The sequence below is a fragment of the Rhinolophus sinicus genome, chromosome 15 (genome assembly GCF_057876585.1).
Source record: "Rhinolophus sinicus isolate RSI-liver-muscle chromosome 15, RSI-T2T, whole genome shotgun sequence".
In the NCBI taxonomy this organism is placed as follows: domain Eukaryota; kingdom Metazoa; phylum Chordata; class Mammalia; order Chiroptera; family Rhinolophidae; genus Rhinolophus; species Rhinolophus sinicus.
In genome coordinates, this window is record NC_142515.1 from 23514506 (window position 1) to 23532859 (window position 18354).

At 38.5% G+C, this 18354-nt stretch overlaps 1 protein-coding gene across 4 annotated transcripts in view; it reads right to left on the reverse strand.

Moving 5' to 3' along the window:
* Positions 1–17526, reverse strand: part of SLF2 (SMC5/6 complex localization factor 2) — a 48571-nt gene extending 31045 nt beyond the window's left edge. The window contains exons 1-4 of one of the 4 annotated variants that reach the window (XM_019724921.3): positions 6565–6870; positions 3885–3928; positions 2702–3432; positions 1273–1330 (exon numbers count right to left, since the gene is read on the reverse strand). In XM_019724921.3, the coding sequence (XP_019580480.3) occupies positions 1273–1330; positions 2702–3432; positions 3885–3928; positions 6565–6704 (973 nt within the window). In that variant the 5' untranslated portion in view covers positions 6705–6870. Of the gene's footprint in view, positions 1–1272; positions 1331–2701; positions 3433–3884; positions 3929–5938; positions 6877–17265 lie in introns of those variants that run through there. The other 3 variants (XM_088791886.1, XM_019724923.3, XM_074339174.2) reach the window with 3 other exon arrangements.
* Positions 17527–18354: the final 828 nt, after the last annotated feature.

Here is an 18354-nt window from a genome sequence, read left to right on the forward strand (position 1 = left end):
GCTTGGTGGCAACACCACCACCAGCAGCCCCCTATACTGACAGAACTGGCCTAAAAGTATTTTGTTCTTCCATGTACCTCAGTGTCAAGTAATCATTTATTTAGTATCACAAATGTGTAACACAGTGAGGACAGGAGCAATCTTATGGCTAAGAAATTATTGTTCTTGTACTATAATGTCAAAATTCACTAAAATTTGATCAATGTTGTAAAAATTAAATAAAGTTTTAAAACCACATAAACTTCAAACCTTCCTGTATCCTAGAAGCTCCTTCTATGACGGTCAAGTATGATTTCAGACTTGGCTAAAGATTGATTTTAACACTCAGGATCACTTGGTCACAATGCAATGCACCTCTAGAATATATAAAACATAGAGTTTTACACGACACCTGAAGAATGATGAGGCAGAACTCTCTCTCTGGACCTGTTTTCTCATCTCCAAAAGTAACCACCTTATACCGATGTGAGGCTCAAATAAATTAAAAAGACATAGAACAGGAGGATATGATACACAGTAAGTGCTCAATAAATGTTGGCTATTATCATTATGTCCAATGTATCTTACTGAGTATGGAAATTTGTAAAGTTCATTTTTCAATTTTCCGTCATAGCAGAAAAAAAATTCGATACACCAAACTATTAACAGTTATTATTTCAGGGGCCCTTTCATTTTCTGTGTTATAAATTTCTGCAGCGTTTGAATTTTATACTGTTCTATTTTCTAGTTTAAAAAAAGATAAAGATACTTTAAGAATTACTGAATTAACAGTAGCTATTTGTTATTATGCATTTCTCAACCAATAGATACTAAAAGTACAAACTAATATCATGTAGGTGTCCTTGAAATTTGATATTAAAAAAGGATCTTTTTGAAATATAGGAAACATTGTTTTGGATCATGGTAACAGTTTCAACCTTATACAAAGCATCTTTAATAAGAAGCCCTCAGATAGTCCAAAATTCCAAGAATATAAGACTATGCTTAATTGTAGCCAAGGATTCAGAAGTAGAACACTGAATACCAAAATGAGAAACACACTGTTAAGAACTCTTGAAGAAGGCAGAGAACAGTCAAGATAAACCACAGGTTATACATACTCAATTCAAGGATATTCCTTTTGAATATAATTTTACCAAACTCTAAACTAATCTGAGATTAGTTTAGTTTTCACCCCTAAGAAGGGAACTGCATATTTAAACAAATTTGCTTTAAAAAATAGTGCCATTAAGATGCAAATTTAAAAATTCATAAATTTAATTTTGATTCTACCTGAAGCAGGTTCCCATGAATCAGAGGACGATCTTTTTCTTGAGAGATGTCCATTTTCCTATTAGCAAAATGAGAAAAAATTAATTAGGAGTTCAGGGAAATAAAGAATATGCATTTTTCTTCCTAACACTTAAACACAGATTTCTAGATTGAATAAAATAAGCACCTACATTTGGAGGAAAAGTCAAATTTCTATAATAAAATATTTTAAATTCGTAAGTTTTATCATAAAAACAAAGGGCATTTGTATCATAAAAATGTAACAATGCCATAAAGTCAGTTTTCATAATGCAAATTTAGATTTGTATTAATAACTCAAGATTAATATTTTATTAGAGCAGTGTACGATTATTTTGATAAAGAAATAGTAAGCCTGATATTTGCCAATCAAATGGCTACAACTCACTCTTTAATACTTCTGTTTAAGTACTGATATAACAGCAAACACTGAAATCTTATAAAAATGGACCAAATATTACTAACCTCTATTGATCATTAGCAAATTTCACTGGTAAAGGCACCAAACTCCTTGCAAACCGTATGAGTTTACAAATGTATTTTCCAGCAACATATAATGCAACAATCTCCATTCACTCCTATAACGTCAGTTTGGTTTATTTTTGGTCTAGTATCTGGTTTTAAAATCTCACAGCATTTCAACATAGTACTTTCGTTTTATCTGATCTTCTGTATTTGCTCTGTACATAAAGAATCTCTTTGAATCACATATACTTAACAACTTAACTTTTCAGGGGAGAGGGATAGCTTTTACGCTAATCTAAGTTTGGTCTATTCTCAAAAGAGAAATCTGATGAGGTTAAGATGCATTTGGATAGTTTTCTAAGACCCACACTCAATTATTTTAAGATTTATATACAATCTAAACCAAAGATCCTCAAACTTTAAAGTGCGTTAGAATCGTCTGCAAGGCTTGTTAATCGCCAACTGCTGAACTCTGCCTCTAGTGTCTGGTTCAGTGGGTCTTGGGTGGGGCCTGAGATTTGTTTTTCCAGCAAGTTCCCAGGTGATGCTGATGTTGCTAACCCAGGGGCCACGTTTTGAGGACCTCTATTCTAAACTACTTCCTGCTATTTTTGATTTCCCATTCCTCAAGTATGTCCCTTCAGCACAGCCTAATTTAAACATGACTATACTTGCCTAAAAAAAAAAAAAAAAAAAAAAAGAATGCTTACTTTCCTGATTAAGAAAGATCTTTGTTCCTGGTCTGAAAAAATTAAGGGCAAGAAACACTGCTTTACTGAGTTTGATGGATAGTTGGAGAAAACCTAATGAAACTAGCTTCTATATAAACTGTGTATCAGTATTAAGAAAAGATACCAATGTGATGTTAACAATTATTAAATATTTTTAGATATAGTATCTAAATATAAAGCAGTAGCCAAGCTAATTCAGTAATTATTGAACATACCAGGTTTGAAAGATTACTCTTTCCCGGTGTGACATCATTTTGTTTACTCTGTTCCTGCCTCAGTTGACAATTTCTTCCTATACTAGAGGATTTTAAGGAAAGATTGCTTGCTTCTGAGAAAGAATTTTCTGAGTTGATTCTCTGCTCCATTTGCTCCCGTCTCAACTTTTTTTGTTCTCTTTCTTTGCAGTAAGAAGCTAGAGACGACTGGAACTTAGCTCCCAGTGGGCTCTCTGGGTGGTGCCTGGATAGGCTGCTCCTGCTGCTAAGACTTCTGGAAGTGTTCTTGAAAATGTCAGCTTCTGTCACTGTGGCCTGCTTTTTGGAATCTGCATTGGTTTTGCCTCGATCTCTGTCATTCTTCTCCCTGCTATTTCCATGAATGAACAGTGACTTCCTTCTCTCTGGAGATCGATGTTTTTTCTTTAGTGTCTTCACCTCTTTTGACAAGTGATAGGGAGGAGGAAAACAGACTTTAGTAACCATCTTTGGACAGTTGGTTAGTGACATATAAGGCCGACATGACTCATGTACACCACAATCTTTAGGGTGCTCTTTAACACCTCTCATGAAAGCCTCTATAATAGGACTCTTTTCTGATGGCATCCTTTTGGGTTTAAGTTTTTTTGGTGAGGATAGTTTCCTTTCAAATTGCTCTCTTCCAGTGATGGACAAACCACTTCCTCCATATTTGATGTTTGATTTTTGTGGAGAATCCAACATATGTTTGTCTAAATAGTCAATTAAAACACAAATTGCATGTTATTAAATATATACCAGTTATTACATTTTGTATAAGTATTTAGATTATTAACATTTAAAATACTAATCCATCACAAAAAATTTCAAATTGATTAATTAGAACATAAGTTCCCTTTTATAATACCATGTAAGTTCCTTATAGCTCTATTTATGAAATAAGTTATTCTATCAGAGAATTAAAATAGTATGCACTATGAAAATTATTGACTGGAATAATTTTAAATGTAAGAAAGCATAACAACAAAGTTTTTCATGTTTAGAACATGTTTATCTTTGTATAAAACTGCATTTTCATTATATTTTCAATTTTGAACACTGTGTTTAATCAACTTAATAAGAATTTAGAGATTTTAAAATTGAATCCTTCTCCCTCCCCCCCAAAAAAAAATCCCACAAAAAAATGCATTAATAGTATACATACCTTGTTTTGAAGCTGATCTGAAGAAATCTATAATTGACTGCTTCCTGAAAATAAAAGCATAACTAATATGGTATCAATAAGCAAATATTAAAACCTCAATAATTCATATTAAGTGGAAAACACTAGTAGATTTATAGAATAGAGGCTGGATTTCACTACCTGGTTTAATCAAATTCTGACAATGGCAATAATGCTTTGATTATAAAAAACTGAAAATACAATTCACCACTTCTTGTAGGATTAAATTTATAAAAGCCCAACTGAGGCTTATATATAGTACTAAAGTGACTAAATTGGAGTGTGCATCTAGAGAATTGGTAAAGTGCTTCCTAGGAATGAAAAGCTAGATGTTACATAGAATAAAAGATGTTGAAAGCATCTGATCCTATTCCTTGATATATTTACTCACTAGTACAAAATAAGGCTTAATAGATGTTTGCTGAATGAATAATGGAGATTGTAAAAACTGAGTAAAACCGTAACAGACTCATAACCAGAATAGATGGTAGAATGGCAATATGGGTGATTTGGCTGGTCTGGTGAGCCAGATGAAGAGTGGCTAGGCAAAAGGCAGAAAGGAACAAGCATTAACCTTATACACTACAGTAAGATGCTAATCTAAGTAACAGCAGAAATTGGAATAAGTCTTCACAACTAAGTAAGTAGTATTTCAAAATCTTAAATTTTTAATTTAAGAATTCTTACGATTATTTACAACAATAATGCGCTGCCTTGGAAAAACACCAAGAGAAAAGGAAGAAAGTTAACAAGTAAACAATAACAAAAACCAAATTAATTTTTAAAGACTTCTGCACCCTACAATGGACACAAAGTGAAACAGGATCATATTACCAGAATGTGTACTCTGATTTGTTCATGTAGTTATTTGTCAGCTGCATAAAGAGGGATGTTATTATGTGCAGAGCAAAAAAATTAACTTTCTGGCAAATTTTGCTAAAATGAATTTATTTTACTGAAAGAGAATAAGCCATACTCTGTAAGTTTATCTAAACATTTATCCACTATAAGGTTGGAATACTCAGAGAAAACTTGGAACAATCCAAGACCCTTGAAGGTTAAGTTTCTAAATCTTGTCCACGTTACTGGCCACATTAAAAGAGTAATGCCCATCTTTAATGGTTTACTGAGAGTTTACAATGTTTGTTTGAGATGTTGGTAGAAAAGCTAAGTGGTTATTAAATGAATATGAGTGATGGAAGAATCTATGCATTTGGTTTCATAAATTATATCAGGCAAATTAATTCCACGAGAGTAAAGAAATGTTAGAGGTTCTGTAAAGCACAGCATGATGCCTTCAGTTATTGGTTGAGGAAAGAGAGACGGCACAGGATTAAGAAGCAGTTAATGAATTCAAAACAAGATAATATTAAATGCTTTTACATTAATTAGTAAAAGTAACACTATATCTCTTTCCTAAAATATTAGATCCCTGGCTCCTTTTCAAGAAATATATGAGAGAAAATGGTTTTGAGTAAACATACAAGAAATTTGTAAAATAACTATGAATGTACCTTTCAAGAAAGAACAGTTTCCTACATTCATATGCACAGAAATGTTATTACTTATTTATAACTAGTTAAAAAACTTGTGCTCGCTTCAGCAGCACATATACTAAGAAAAATCTGTAACAGCTCACAAATCCTTATCTGAAACTTTTGCAGCCAAATGTATTTTAATTTGCTGAATGTACTGGATTTTAGAAAGGGGGTAACTTGGATGCAATATGTAAAGCCCCCCAGTGGGGTCTGACACTGCACTCTGTAAGCAAGCTCATTAATATTTCTCCAGCAAAACTTCTGATTACTTACACTTAATGGGATAAAGACCTTATACAGCTTCCATTAATTCGAGTCAGGTTTGGCTGCCAAGTAAGATGTGGTGCCAAACCTATCGAAAACTTTGGGTTTTCATACCTTTCTGACTTTCAGAAATAAGATAAGGGATTGTGGACCTGTACCACAATATTAGAAGATAAATTTACTGTTAAGCTTATGTTACAAGCTTTTAAACTTAAAATAAAAAAGACAGTACCAAGTGCGTAGAGAATGCAAATACGTTTTATTGTCAGAGGACATCATTTGAGGAACTCCCCATCTCATCACATAGGCTCCCACAAAATGTTTACATAATAACTGGCCTCTTGGTGAGAAGTAAGAAACTGGAGAAAACATATCACACGCCAAATATGCATTTTCTTTCAAGTATGAATTACCGTGTATATTGAACTATAAAGTAATTCATGGAAGCGTTTTCCTCATCACATCTTACATAATTTCACCCACATGACAGAAAGGTTTGTACCATTAAATCACTAGGATCAGTAAAACTGACAACAGAAACCATGTAAATATGCATTAACCGGTTAGGGCCCCGGGTCCAGCTATCGTAAAGGACAAAAATTACGTTCTACCTGAGGCGGGATCTCCCTAGCCACCTCGGAGGTGGTCACTAGACCGAGGACAGCGTCCCAACTACGGAAAAGAAAACTCGAACTCCCAGGAGCCCCTGCGCGAAGGCGGGGCGGGGGTTTGCCAGGCCCCGGAAAACAGAGGCCTGAGCTCGCGGAGGATGGTGGGAGCTGGAAGAGCGGCCGTCTGCGATCCTCCCTCATACCCTTGCCCCCGCGACCCGGCCCCTTCTCAAGCCCTCCGCACGGTACCTTTCCCCAAGACTCTGTGTTCTCTTTCCCGCTGCAGCAGGGACGGTACTACCCGGTCTCAGATGACAGCGCGGGGGCGACGACCCCGGGGCTGGGGATGAGGGGAAACCTGGTCTAGTGAGCATGCAGCGCCTTGTCATGTCGGCGCCGCTGGCGACGGCGGCATGAGCTGTGGCTGGAGAAGTTGGGTGCGTGGTTGCCGTCTTGCTGCTGGGACTCCGGGAGGCTGTCGGAGCGGAGGTGGGCGGCACCCCCTGCTCTCTTCATGGCGGTTCTCTTTCTTCGGAAGTGACTCCTGTGTGAGCGGGAAGGAACCTGAGGACCATCAGGGGGCGGGTCTTACTTGAAGAGTCGCGTTCTGATTGGCTGGCACGGCGGTCATTGCAGTAGTAGGGCAATAGAGAGCCGCAGCCACTCAGGAGAAGGAGGAATTTCGGGAAGGGGGAGGGGAGAAGGAAAACCGCCCTGCCGTCACGTGTACAGGGGATGGGGGCGCGCTGCCGAGTCCCCGCCGCGTCAGCCTTGGCTGGCCCTTGGGGGCGGGAAGGCGCGGGCCGCCGTGGGCGCTGCGGCAGCTGGCGACACCCGCCTGATCGAGAGCGAGGGGCGAGGTTTGCACAAGCAGCCCCAACCCGGCAGCTACCTTCAGTGAGGATGGCCTACAGTTGGGTTTTGTGTGTCTCACAATCGTGTCTCCGAAAACCCCAGCTGTTCATTACATTGTGTCTTTAGCATCTTAGGCCAAAGTGCCCTAATGCTGTCACCATTTCCTCGGTAGTCTGCACAGCCAGATTTGAAGACTTGTCCATTCAGTTAATATTCTTGTTAAGTGCTGTGGTGGATTCTCTTTCTTTTTTTTAAGAAGGAAAAAAAACCCATTGAAATAAAGACTTTTTATTCCACAGAAGTATTTTGTTTCTCAGCTGCTGAAAGGAGTTATCTATGAAGTCTCTGCAGCCAGATTCCTCGGAGATTTTGGAAAGGAACATAGGGTCAGGTTTCAATTACCCATGTTTAAGTGTGGACAGCATAGATAAGTGAAAGCCACCAGCAATCTCCAGTCCTTTGTAAATGGCCTGGGCTTTGGAGACTGTTAGCCAGGGTTTTTCTTTCCAAACTGACAGACTACTCAGAGTATCTGAGCCTCAGTTTCCACATCTATAAAATGGTACCTACTTTTTTTGGTAATTGTAAACCTTAAAAGATAAGCGATGTAAACCATACAGTTCAGTCTCATGTAATAAGTACTGAGCAACTTAGAGTTCCTTCGTTTTTTTAGACAGACTCTTAACTTACTACAAAATTTTCCGGAGGTAGGTCAGACACTTATAACTATTAACCAACATATCAATAACAAGGATGTCCAAGGTTTGATTGGCAGGCCTGTTCAATCAGTTGGATGGAACAAAATCTTAAATGACACCAAAGAATTTAGACAGGTCTTTAAAGTTTATTGCACTGAGATTTAACTGCTTTGGAAGCTAAGCATGCCTGACTGACCTGAAGTTCACCTCCTTTGCTTTCCAGTTAGCCCTCAGGAGGAAGAATTAATGAGGAATAAAATGGCGAACAAGGTGGCAAAGTGGAGGGTAGAAGGTAAACAGTGAATGTACAGGTCTCGCATTCATCCAAAAAGCACACATGCACAGCTGTCTATATACTAGGTAGTAGTGATGCAAGAAAGGAAATACTAAAATAAGGGACATTTTTCTGCTTCTCCTAACTGAGAAGTTATAACTAGCATTGTTTCTTACGTACAAAAAGAACATAATAGATGCTCAAAATGTGTGGAATGAATAAAGACATACATTGTTCATTAAGGGCTTTTTTACATGTTTTATTTCCTGTCTCTTGTCTGAGTGCTTCTGTTGGATGTTTTTACACGAGTAAGTTCCTGCTTCTATTACAGCACATCTACAAAGCATTTAATCTAATTCGTTTCATTGCATGTGCAGTCCATAAAAAAGTAATGCATAAAAACATGTTCTGCGTGATCAATTAGTTGCTTTTCTTGGATTATAGTGTTTGAATCATCCAAGCCTCCAAGGTAGCACTTTAAAGTCTCTACTCATGCTACCAAACAATAGTTTCCACATTTTCTTAATCTGAGCAACAGATTATGGAGTTAAGTGAGGCAAGAAATCCCTTGATCAATAAATGGAGATGGAGTCATAATGAAAACACAATTAAAAAAAAATCTTAACAGGGAAGTAGTTATCTAAATCCTCAATAAGCTTCAAGGCCCTTTGTTTAAACTGTGTTCAAAAAAGGATACAAATTTGGGTTGCAGGGTGAAATATGCTCAATGTACTAATCAGAACTGCTAGGACTCTCTAAGGCTCTTTTCCCCCCAAATAGTGTTGGACACTATTTTGTGTTTATATGCCTTCTCCCACTTTGAATGTGTGTGTGTGCGCGCGCGCGCACACACACACACACACACACACACACACACACACCGTTAATGTAAGGGCTGTTTACACATTAATTTGTAGTGGTCCAGAAATAGATAGCCAGGAAGCTGTACAGTAGGTGAAAGATGTTAAAGAGTTCAGGCATTTGCTCTCCGGGAGACAAGGGTAGAGAAAAACTTGTGGGGAGGGGCTCAGGGAAAGGATGATGAGTAAAGTAGACAAGACTGAAGTAGAAAGGACAAAACTTCAGGCAGGATTGGAAAAATAATTTGGAGAAATTTAGGGCAGCTGACCTTAAAAGGCTAGTTTGAAAAGATTTGGGGGCATGAGAAGAGGAAGCAAAGGCCACAGAACAGAGTGGCTTCTACGCATGAGGCTTCTATATGGTAGAGTTGATCTCAGTTGAGCATCCTGAGTTGTTAAAGACAATAGAAGAGCTCCAACTCTGGCCTTGAAGGGAAGGGAATGGGGCAGCAACAGAAACAATGTTGCATGAACAACAGATTGTTTGCTAGGAATGTCAAGCTGAATGTGAAGCCCAAGGTGGGAGTCCTGAGAGGTGTGGCAGTACAACTCATGCCAGAGATCCCAGGCAGTCAAAAGGAGAAAACAACTGGGGCAGATTGGCTCACCCAGTACTTTATGGGGCAGGGACTAAGAAAACAAAAGCTTAATAAGTTACAAAGAACGAAGAATGTTACTAAACAGAGGGAACTAAAAGTAACTTCTGATTTTCCAGACAATTTGACATTGTTTTGCTGTGAGATTGCTACACTGTGGAGTAAACTAGAAGACTCTTGGAGGGTGGGCTCAGGCAGGCTGGGTTTGCTGCATAGCTACCTGTCTGTGGCCAAGAAAAGGTGTGGAGAGAGGGTAGAGGTCACCTGGGAAGGGGAATAAGGAACAGACTCAGAGAAATAAGAAATAATTAACTTGAATACCTGACAGGGAAAGAAAGACCAGGCGATGATCTGAAGAAGGGAAGGCAGCTCCAGCATCTCAAGACCTGCACAAATCACTTTGCAAATGGATGCTGAACTCAAAACTGCCAAACAAGTGCTTGGAAAAAGCACTGGCTTGGTTTTAAGAGGCAGCTGGGGAAAAGGCAAATGTAATCCAATGTGTCATGTAACCTAAACTTCCTGGGAGTAATTAGCAAATTCTGCAAAAGCAGATCTAATATTTAGGAAAGTAGATTTCTTGTTACTTCACTATGGAATGGTGCAATATAGTTTTCCCACACTTTAGAACATGAGTCACATATTTGAGATTTTTTTACATACCTATTTCCTATACTATTATTTATGTAATATATTTTTCTTTAAATCACTTTTTAAATTTAAATACATTTATTTAAAAGAAAACTTAAAAAAATCATTTCTATAAGTGAAAAACCAGTATCACTGGGAAAGTGATAACTTTCCAAATGGAAGCTAACTGAAAACTAGTAACTAAATAAAAAATAGAAAAAAATTGTCTCCATGTTTCTTTTAGAATTATATTGTTTGCTAGTGGCTTTAGGCATAGGTATTACTCGTACATCTGAAATACAAGAGACTCTTTGGGAAATATTTGTTTTATGGACTTCAGACTATAATCAGGTGGTTTTCAGACTCAATTAGCAACCCATTAGAGGGTTTTGAAATTGATGTAATGTGTCATGAGCCACATTGACAAAAAGAGAATGGAGTAGAGAATATCAGTGCATTTTTGCACATAGTATTTGGGTATGTGTTTTGCAAAACTTCTTCAGTTGTATATATATTTTATATGGCACTGATGTAAAATGTATTTCTGTGGCCTCAACTGTGGGCAGTGGTGGAAAATTTGAAAGTTGCTATAATCTGTATCCCTATTTCATGCTTCTGTGTATTGGTGGCACTGAACAGCAGAAACCGCTTGGAGGAAAAATGATGGACTTCCTTTGGCCCGCCACTCCTGCTGGTGAGGAGGGTGGGGGGGGGGACCTAACTAGGGCTCTCCTTGTGCCCTTTTAAGGCCATACCGTCCAGGAGTTGGGGAGGGGGCGGATTTGTAGAGGAAAGCAGACATCTCTCCAAAGAAGCTTGCCTTTATCCCTCCCGTGCTATAATAGCTTCAAGATGGAGAGGAGTGGCTAAGGTGGTCCTATCAGGTCCTGCCTTGTCCTCTGTAATCTAGGGACTGCAGGTGAGAAATGGGACAGAATGGTCCAAAAGAGACAGAAAGATGTATATTCCAACCTGCCCCTCGCATAAACCCCACCATCCCGGAACTGGAGACAGGATAATACATTTGATCTCACACCTTTGCAATGCTCTTCCCAGAATTCAACACACCTTTCACGTCCCATAGGGCCTTTCTCTATTGGGCTCTGACCTGCCTCTTCGGAGTCATTCTCTATCACCACTGTCCTTTAGCTGTAAGTTTCCGCAACACCAAAATATTGACCCTCCTATGCCAGGCATGGTAAGATGCCCTCCTGAAGATGATCTTTTAACTCCTAAAGAGCTTTTTTTAAAGATGTGGGGCAACATCTTAAAATCAAGGGATTGCACACAAAATTCTGGATTTCTGGCTCACACTTATGCCTACAGGGGCTAGGTAGTAATATAGGTACATGAATCAGGTCCATTTTCCTAACTTTTATAGAGAATAGGGATCAGAGAAATATTTCTTAACAGCAAATCTTCACATTTCTACCAATTGGGAAATGGTGGCATTTACCCAGTGTTTGCACAAGCATGATAATAAATGGCACCTGAAGCTCAGCCTCCCTGAGTAGAAAGAGGTGGGAGCGTGGGAGAACTGGAGGGCACATTCCCCACTAAAGGGGGGCAGCCTCTCCAGGCCGCAATTTCCATACGGGAATGTAGACCCAATGTTTCTTCCTTTGCTCTGAGCATCAGACCCCAGAAGTGGTGGGGTGAGACATGTCACAGACCTGCAGTAAAAGCCTGCACCCTCCCACCATTTGAGCTGCCCTAGACATCTTGATACACACTCTAACATTTGTTTCAATAGTTCTATGAGATTATACTCTCTTAAAGCACATGTCTCTTGGAGCAAAAAGAGCAGGAAATAGTGAGTACTTTTTGGTGCCTAGAGGAGTGTTATAGGGAGTTCGCAGGACTTTCACTCGGGGATTCTTAAAGAAATTGCCATACTTTACCTATGATCAATACCTAGGGGTGTTTAAAAGGACCTATGGCCAATATCTATCAAATAAATAAATAAATAAATAAATAAATAAATAAATAAATAAATAAAATGTGCATGTCCTTTGATCCAGCAATTCCCCTTCTGATGTATCTTAGAAATACACTTCCTATGTTCACAAAGGTGAATGTGTAAAGGTATTCACTGCAGCATTGTCAATAGCAATAGACTGAAAGAGAACTAATTCATCTAGCAATAGGGGACTAGTTAAACAAATTATGGCACAGCCTTATAGAAGAATACATGCAGCAGTTAGGAAGTCTGAGGTAGTTATACAGGATGTGTTGCGGTTTAACGTGCAGGCCCTAGGGTTCAACTGTCTGGGTTCAAATCCCAGCTCTGCCCTTCAGCAGAGCTGTGATCTTGGGCAAGTTACCTAACTTCTCTGTGCTACTCTCCTTGTCTATAAAAGGGAATGATGATAGACACCTGCCTCATAAATTTTTCAGTTTTAAATAAGTTAATACAAACAAAGCACTTAACACAGTGCCTGGCATATAATAGGAACTATAAGGTTTAGCTATTGTTACTTGTTGTGATTTTGTTAAATTAACATTTGTTAAGTAGAGCCCCGGGATGTTAGACGGAGAGCCCATGGTCAACAAAAGACTACAAGGGAAAACGGAATAGAGAAGTTTATTACTCACAGATCCTGGAGCAAGTATGTGGCAGACCTGGAAGGGCCACATGGGGAGGTCAAGGAAGGCTGCAGGGAGACAGAGAGCCGCAGGACCTGGGGCACATACCTTTATTAGGTTCTGTGGTAGCGTGCTTTGGCATTCTTGGGCTAAGGCTGGATTGGTCGATTCAAACCTAAAATAGCCGGTTTTGATAAGTTCCATGGGGTCTTATTAAGGGGCACACAAGGGGAAGGCCCTGGGAGACAGGGGAGAATTTATCACAAGGGCTGTTGGGAAGTCGTATCAGGAAATTACATTAACTTGTGACTCTGCAGGCTGTTATCTAAGCATGTGTGTGGGAAGGCTAGTGTCCGTTCAAGGCCACTGCAGTCTCCTTGGCCACACAAAACGGATAAAACAATATTATGGAGTAGTTTAGCTGAATTGTCAACACTTATAAATAAACTGGAATGGAATAATTTCTAAGATATATTAAGTGAAAGAATTAAGTTGCAGAACAGCATATGCTACAGTATATATATATATATATATATATATATATATATATATATATATATATATATATATACTATGTTATTGCCTTGTATAAAGAAAAGGGGTTATTTGCATGTATATGCCAAGACTGTCTCTGGAAGGATGCTTATGAAATAAAAGGACCAGTGGTTTTAGATGAAAACGTGCACTGTGTTACACTAATTGCTTTCAGTGAGACCTTGCCAGACACCTGCCACTATTTGTGTATTAGCCTCTACTCATTTCTCCTTCGTCTGCCTTCCATGGGACCGGGACACTGACACTTCTGCTCCTACCTGCTCCTTGTGGGCAGTGTGGAGGCCATTAAATTATATGGCTTGACAGAGACTTGGTAGCACAAACATTTGTCGCTGGGTTCTAAAACTCCATGTGTCTTAAACATAACTCATTATCTTTTCCTTCCCAACCTCTAAATTTGATGCTCTCTCTTGTATTTCTTATCTCAGTGAATCTCCCCTCTCCTGTCACCCAAGCCAGAAACCTGGGAGCCCTACGAACCCCTCCTCTCTGTCACCTTCAGCCCCCACCTGTTATCAGTCACCAAGTCTTAGTGATTTTGCACCCTAAATATCACTTGTATCCTCTCTTCTCTCTTAAAAATACATGTACACACATCCATATTCGATGCGTTTTAAAAATATAAAAGATATAGACAAATATGAAGAATAATATTACACACATATGTTCCCCATTCCAAACTCATGACTATTAACATTTTGCCCAGTTATTTCTCCTGGTCTTTTTGTTTTTATAATAAAACATTACATTAGTAGCTGAGTTCTTTCTAACTGACACACCCAATTTAATCCCCCTCCCCCTATTATTGTTGTGTTCAACTTCACAAGTTCTCCATGCCTCAGATTCCTTATTTTTTTACACACACATATATTTAGCCATAAAGAATATATAGGATTACTTTGTGTATGTTTATGCATATGTTATGTTATGGATATGTTAAACATATGCATAGATGTATATTTTATTTATGTATGCAGTTCATATGCCACATTTTATTTGTCCATTACAAATAATGCCATCATGACTATCTCTGTATATGTTTCTTTGTGCCCACGTACAAAAATTTTTATGGGTTATATAATTAGCAGGGACATTGCTAGGTCATAGGGTATTTGCATTATCAAGTTTATTGTATGCTGCCCGATTGCTTTCCATATATGGCTGAATTAATTTACAGTCCCGCTAGCGATGTATGAGCGCACTATTTCATGTCTGCTCCAATATTTTCTATCATCATCCTTTTTTATTTTTGCTCATCTGAAGCCTGAAAATGGTATCTCATTGTTTTACTTTTGCATTCCCTTAATTATTAGGCTGAACAATCTCTTCATACATTTTTTGGGGACCCATTTGGATTTTTCTTTGGTTAATTGCTTATTTGTATATTTCACCCATTTTTCTAAGCTGTTGCTATTTTTCATATAGTTTTGTAGAATTAAAAAATATATATTCAAATCCTCAAAAATCCTTTCCATCCCTCCTGTTGTACCCCAATACAGATACTAATCATCCCTTGCAAAGTTTCTTGCAACAGTTTACAAACTGGTCTCTCTGCTTTCAGTTCATCCTTCTTCAATCCATCTTCCACACTGCAGCCTGAGCTAGCCTTCTAGCAAGCACAGCTGAGCATACCATTACCAAATTCACTATTGACAGGGAAATCAAACCAAATCAAAATATCATCAGCAGCAACAAAAAAATCCCCAAACAAAGTTTAAAGCCCTAAATCTACAACTGAACTCTTTGGCATGCCGTATCAGGGACTCCATGATCCGATCCCTTTCTACGTGAGTGAGGCTATTACTCTGTGTTGCTCCTTGTGCGTCTTACATCCGGCCATTCAGAACAAAGAACAGTACCGGCCATTCTTTGAACATATCAGGCTCACTCATGCTTCTAGGCTTTTGTGCACTCATTTGTACTGTTATTTCATTCTCCTAGTAAAAATTTCCCTGGTATCCCTGAAGAGACCTGGTTGCTCTTTGCTCAACCCATGTATACATCATGACTCCACTATAATATTTATGACCTTGCATTGAAATGACTTATTGGATATATGTCTTCTCTAGGGACTGAAAGCTTCAATTGGCCAGGGCTCTTGCCTATTTGTCTCAAGAGGCAGTATAGTGGAGTAGTTAGGAGTGTGGGCTCTGAAGCCAGATTGCTTGGGTTTGAATTAGCTCTGTTACTATTTGGGAAGTTGCTTAGCTTCTCCATGCCTCAGATTCCTCCTTTGTAAAGTGGGGCTAATAATAGTACCTATCTCATTGACTTGTATTAAACCAGTTAATACATATAGTAAAGTGTTTTATAACAGTGTCCAGCATATAATAGGTGCTCAATAAAGGTTAATTCTAATTATCCCTGTTTATTAACCCATTATTAAAACTATTATTTATCAGTGGTAGGCACTTGGTATATTTGCGCAAATGAATGCTTTGTGCACTGCCCTGGATGTCTTAATGCTTTTTCAGAATTAGTACTGAAGAAATGGTATATACACACAGTGGAATATTACTTAGCAATAAAAAAGAATGAAATCTCACCATTTGTGACAACATGAGAGGACCTAGAGTGTATTATACTAAGTGAAATAAGACAGAGAAAAACAAATACCACATGATTTCACTTATATGTGGAATGTAAAAAAATGAATAAACAAAATAAAACAGAAACAGACTCATAGATAGAGAGAACAAGCTGATGGTTGCCAAAGAGGAGGAGGTGAAATAAATAAATAAACAACAAAAACTAAAAATAAATAAAGCCAGGCTCCTTGAATAAAAAAAACAAAACAGGAAGGGGATAAGAGAAGATAGATGTGGGTAAGGTTGTAAGCTTTGGTGTCAAGAAGCTGAAAGAACTATACATATATATTTATCAGGAGATACTGCTGTGAAAGAAAAAACGTGAAAGCCTGATTATTGAAATCAATGTACACCAACTTCTTATTTGTATGTTTTATCTTAGAATTCTAGAACTCATGGAAGCAGAAGCAAGCAAAACTTAATGATCTTATAAACAGACGTACTCTAGCCTGCATACTCAACACTCTGTATTTACAACAAAATTTAACACTACTTTAGCTCTCCCGGAATTAAATTCATAAATAATGTAAACTATTTGCACAAATAATTTCAAGAAACCAATGTAAAGTTTTAATAACATAAAGCTGAAAAAGAGAAAGTAGTTTATTCTGAAGTCCTATACTCATATCAATAAAAATAATAAAATAATATGTTTCTCACAATGTAAATTCTCTGACAACCAATGTGAGAACTCCAGGACAAAACTGTCCCCACAAAATTTCAGTACGCCCCCTAGGGGCAGTACACTGTGCCCACTGAGAACAAAAAGAAACAAGGAATTAGTGAGAATGAAACAATAGTTAATTATTCAGCTAATGCTTATTGTGGTTAGCATGTTCCTTTCCAATTTGTAAGTCTAGATAGGTCAGTTAAAGTTTGCATTGTTTGCTTTATACCTTTACCTTTTCCATAAAGCAAAGTTCTATATTAACATATAAAGTTAAAAAACAAAAAAAGAATTAGTACTGAGAATGTCGAAACCCCTATCCATTGTCCTTGGGGTGTTATATCCTTCCTGAGGGCTAGCTCAGTCAGTTCTCCCAGTCTGTCTCCTGCTTGGTCCTGACTTCCCCTGATTTCCTGACAAAAGGCCCATTTCTCAAAAGGAGATTCCTAGGGCAAGAGGATGTACTTGGAACAGTGTTAGCCTAGGTGACACTGGGACATCCCCACCCGAAATTTCAGGAGTATGCATTACAAAAAAATGCATTACATTAAATGAATCTGAGAACATTCTTTGCATTTAAAAAAAACGTCAGCTAGTCACTCTGTGCTACCTTCCACCCCAGTCCTCTCCAAGCCACTCACCAACTCCGCCTTTTCCCTCTTCTCTTCACCTTGGAAGCAGCTTTCAGTCTGAGGTCTCAACATGGGGTAAACCCAAACCATCTGTTCCAGGATTCCTCCAGAATCCAGTTTCCCATGTCGGGGCTTCAGATGGTCTTTACCATAATGTTCTTTTTGAACTTGTCCAAGCACAAAATTCTCACTTTGTGTTCTTATGGCCAGAGCAGAAACAAACCTTTCCTGGGTAGTTGGCAGCAGGAAAATATGCTTTGTTTTTGTTCTGTAGAGCAGAGCCTAGAAATGCCATGCATGATTTTCTAGAGGGCCCTTAGTGTGCTGCTGGCTCGGATCACAGATGAAAAATTCAGATGTGGACAGGTGTGAAAGTCAAGGGATCAGCCTGGGGGATTCTGGGTGTCTCCAATTCAGCAGAACAAATGGCAAAACAACAGGTGTCCACAGATGTACCGACCCATGAGGCACTCGTACCCAAAGCTCACTTTGGGATTGAATTCTCTCATGAAATCTGCCCCCTCTGTGTGCAGTCCTTATCACCCAATCTCTGCAGGGCTTGGAACATGATGCATTCTGCTGGCCTTATGTTATAGGTACCAGGAGGTTATGTGTGACTCACTCAGGATTAGCTGGCTTTAGGACTCAAAGTTCTGACATTTTAAGGCTGTTCATTAGTCATAGAATATTGCAGCCTGCTTACAGATGTTGCATAATAGTTAAAAACTAGGGTCGAAGCAAACGCTTTAGGGGTAACCACGATTGACAGTCTGTTGAATGGGGAACCCAGTCGAGGGTCCTCAGAGCTGTAAAGGGCTCTCTTGAAATAAGAAGATATTTTCAGGCAGGGGAAGAAGGAATACTATGGAGAAAAGAATCAATATGATTTTTCCTAATTTGGGGATCAGAAATAGAGTTGGTGAACTTTGGAAATTAGGCATTCCATAGACATAAACCAGAGCCAGGGACTACTAAAGTAAAAACGTTGTGAGATTTGTACCACCCCACATTTGTTTTTATTGTTATTTCTCTGTTTGCTTCTTGGAGATGGCAGAAATCACTGAAAAGCAAAAAGGCCTGTGTGCTGGTCATCAGGAG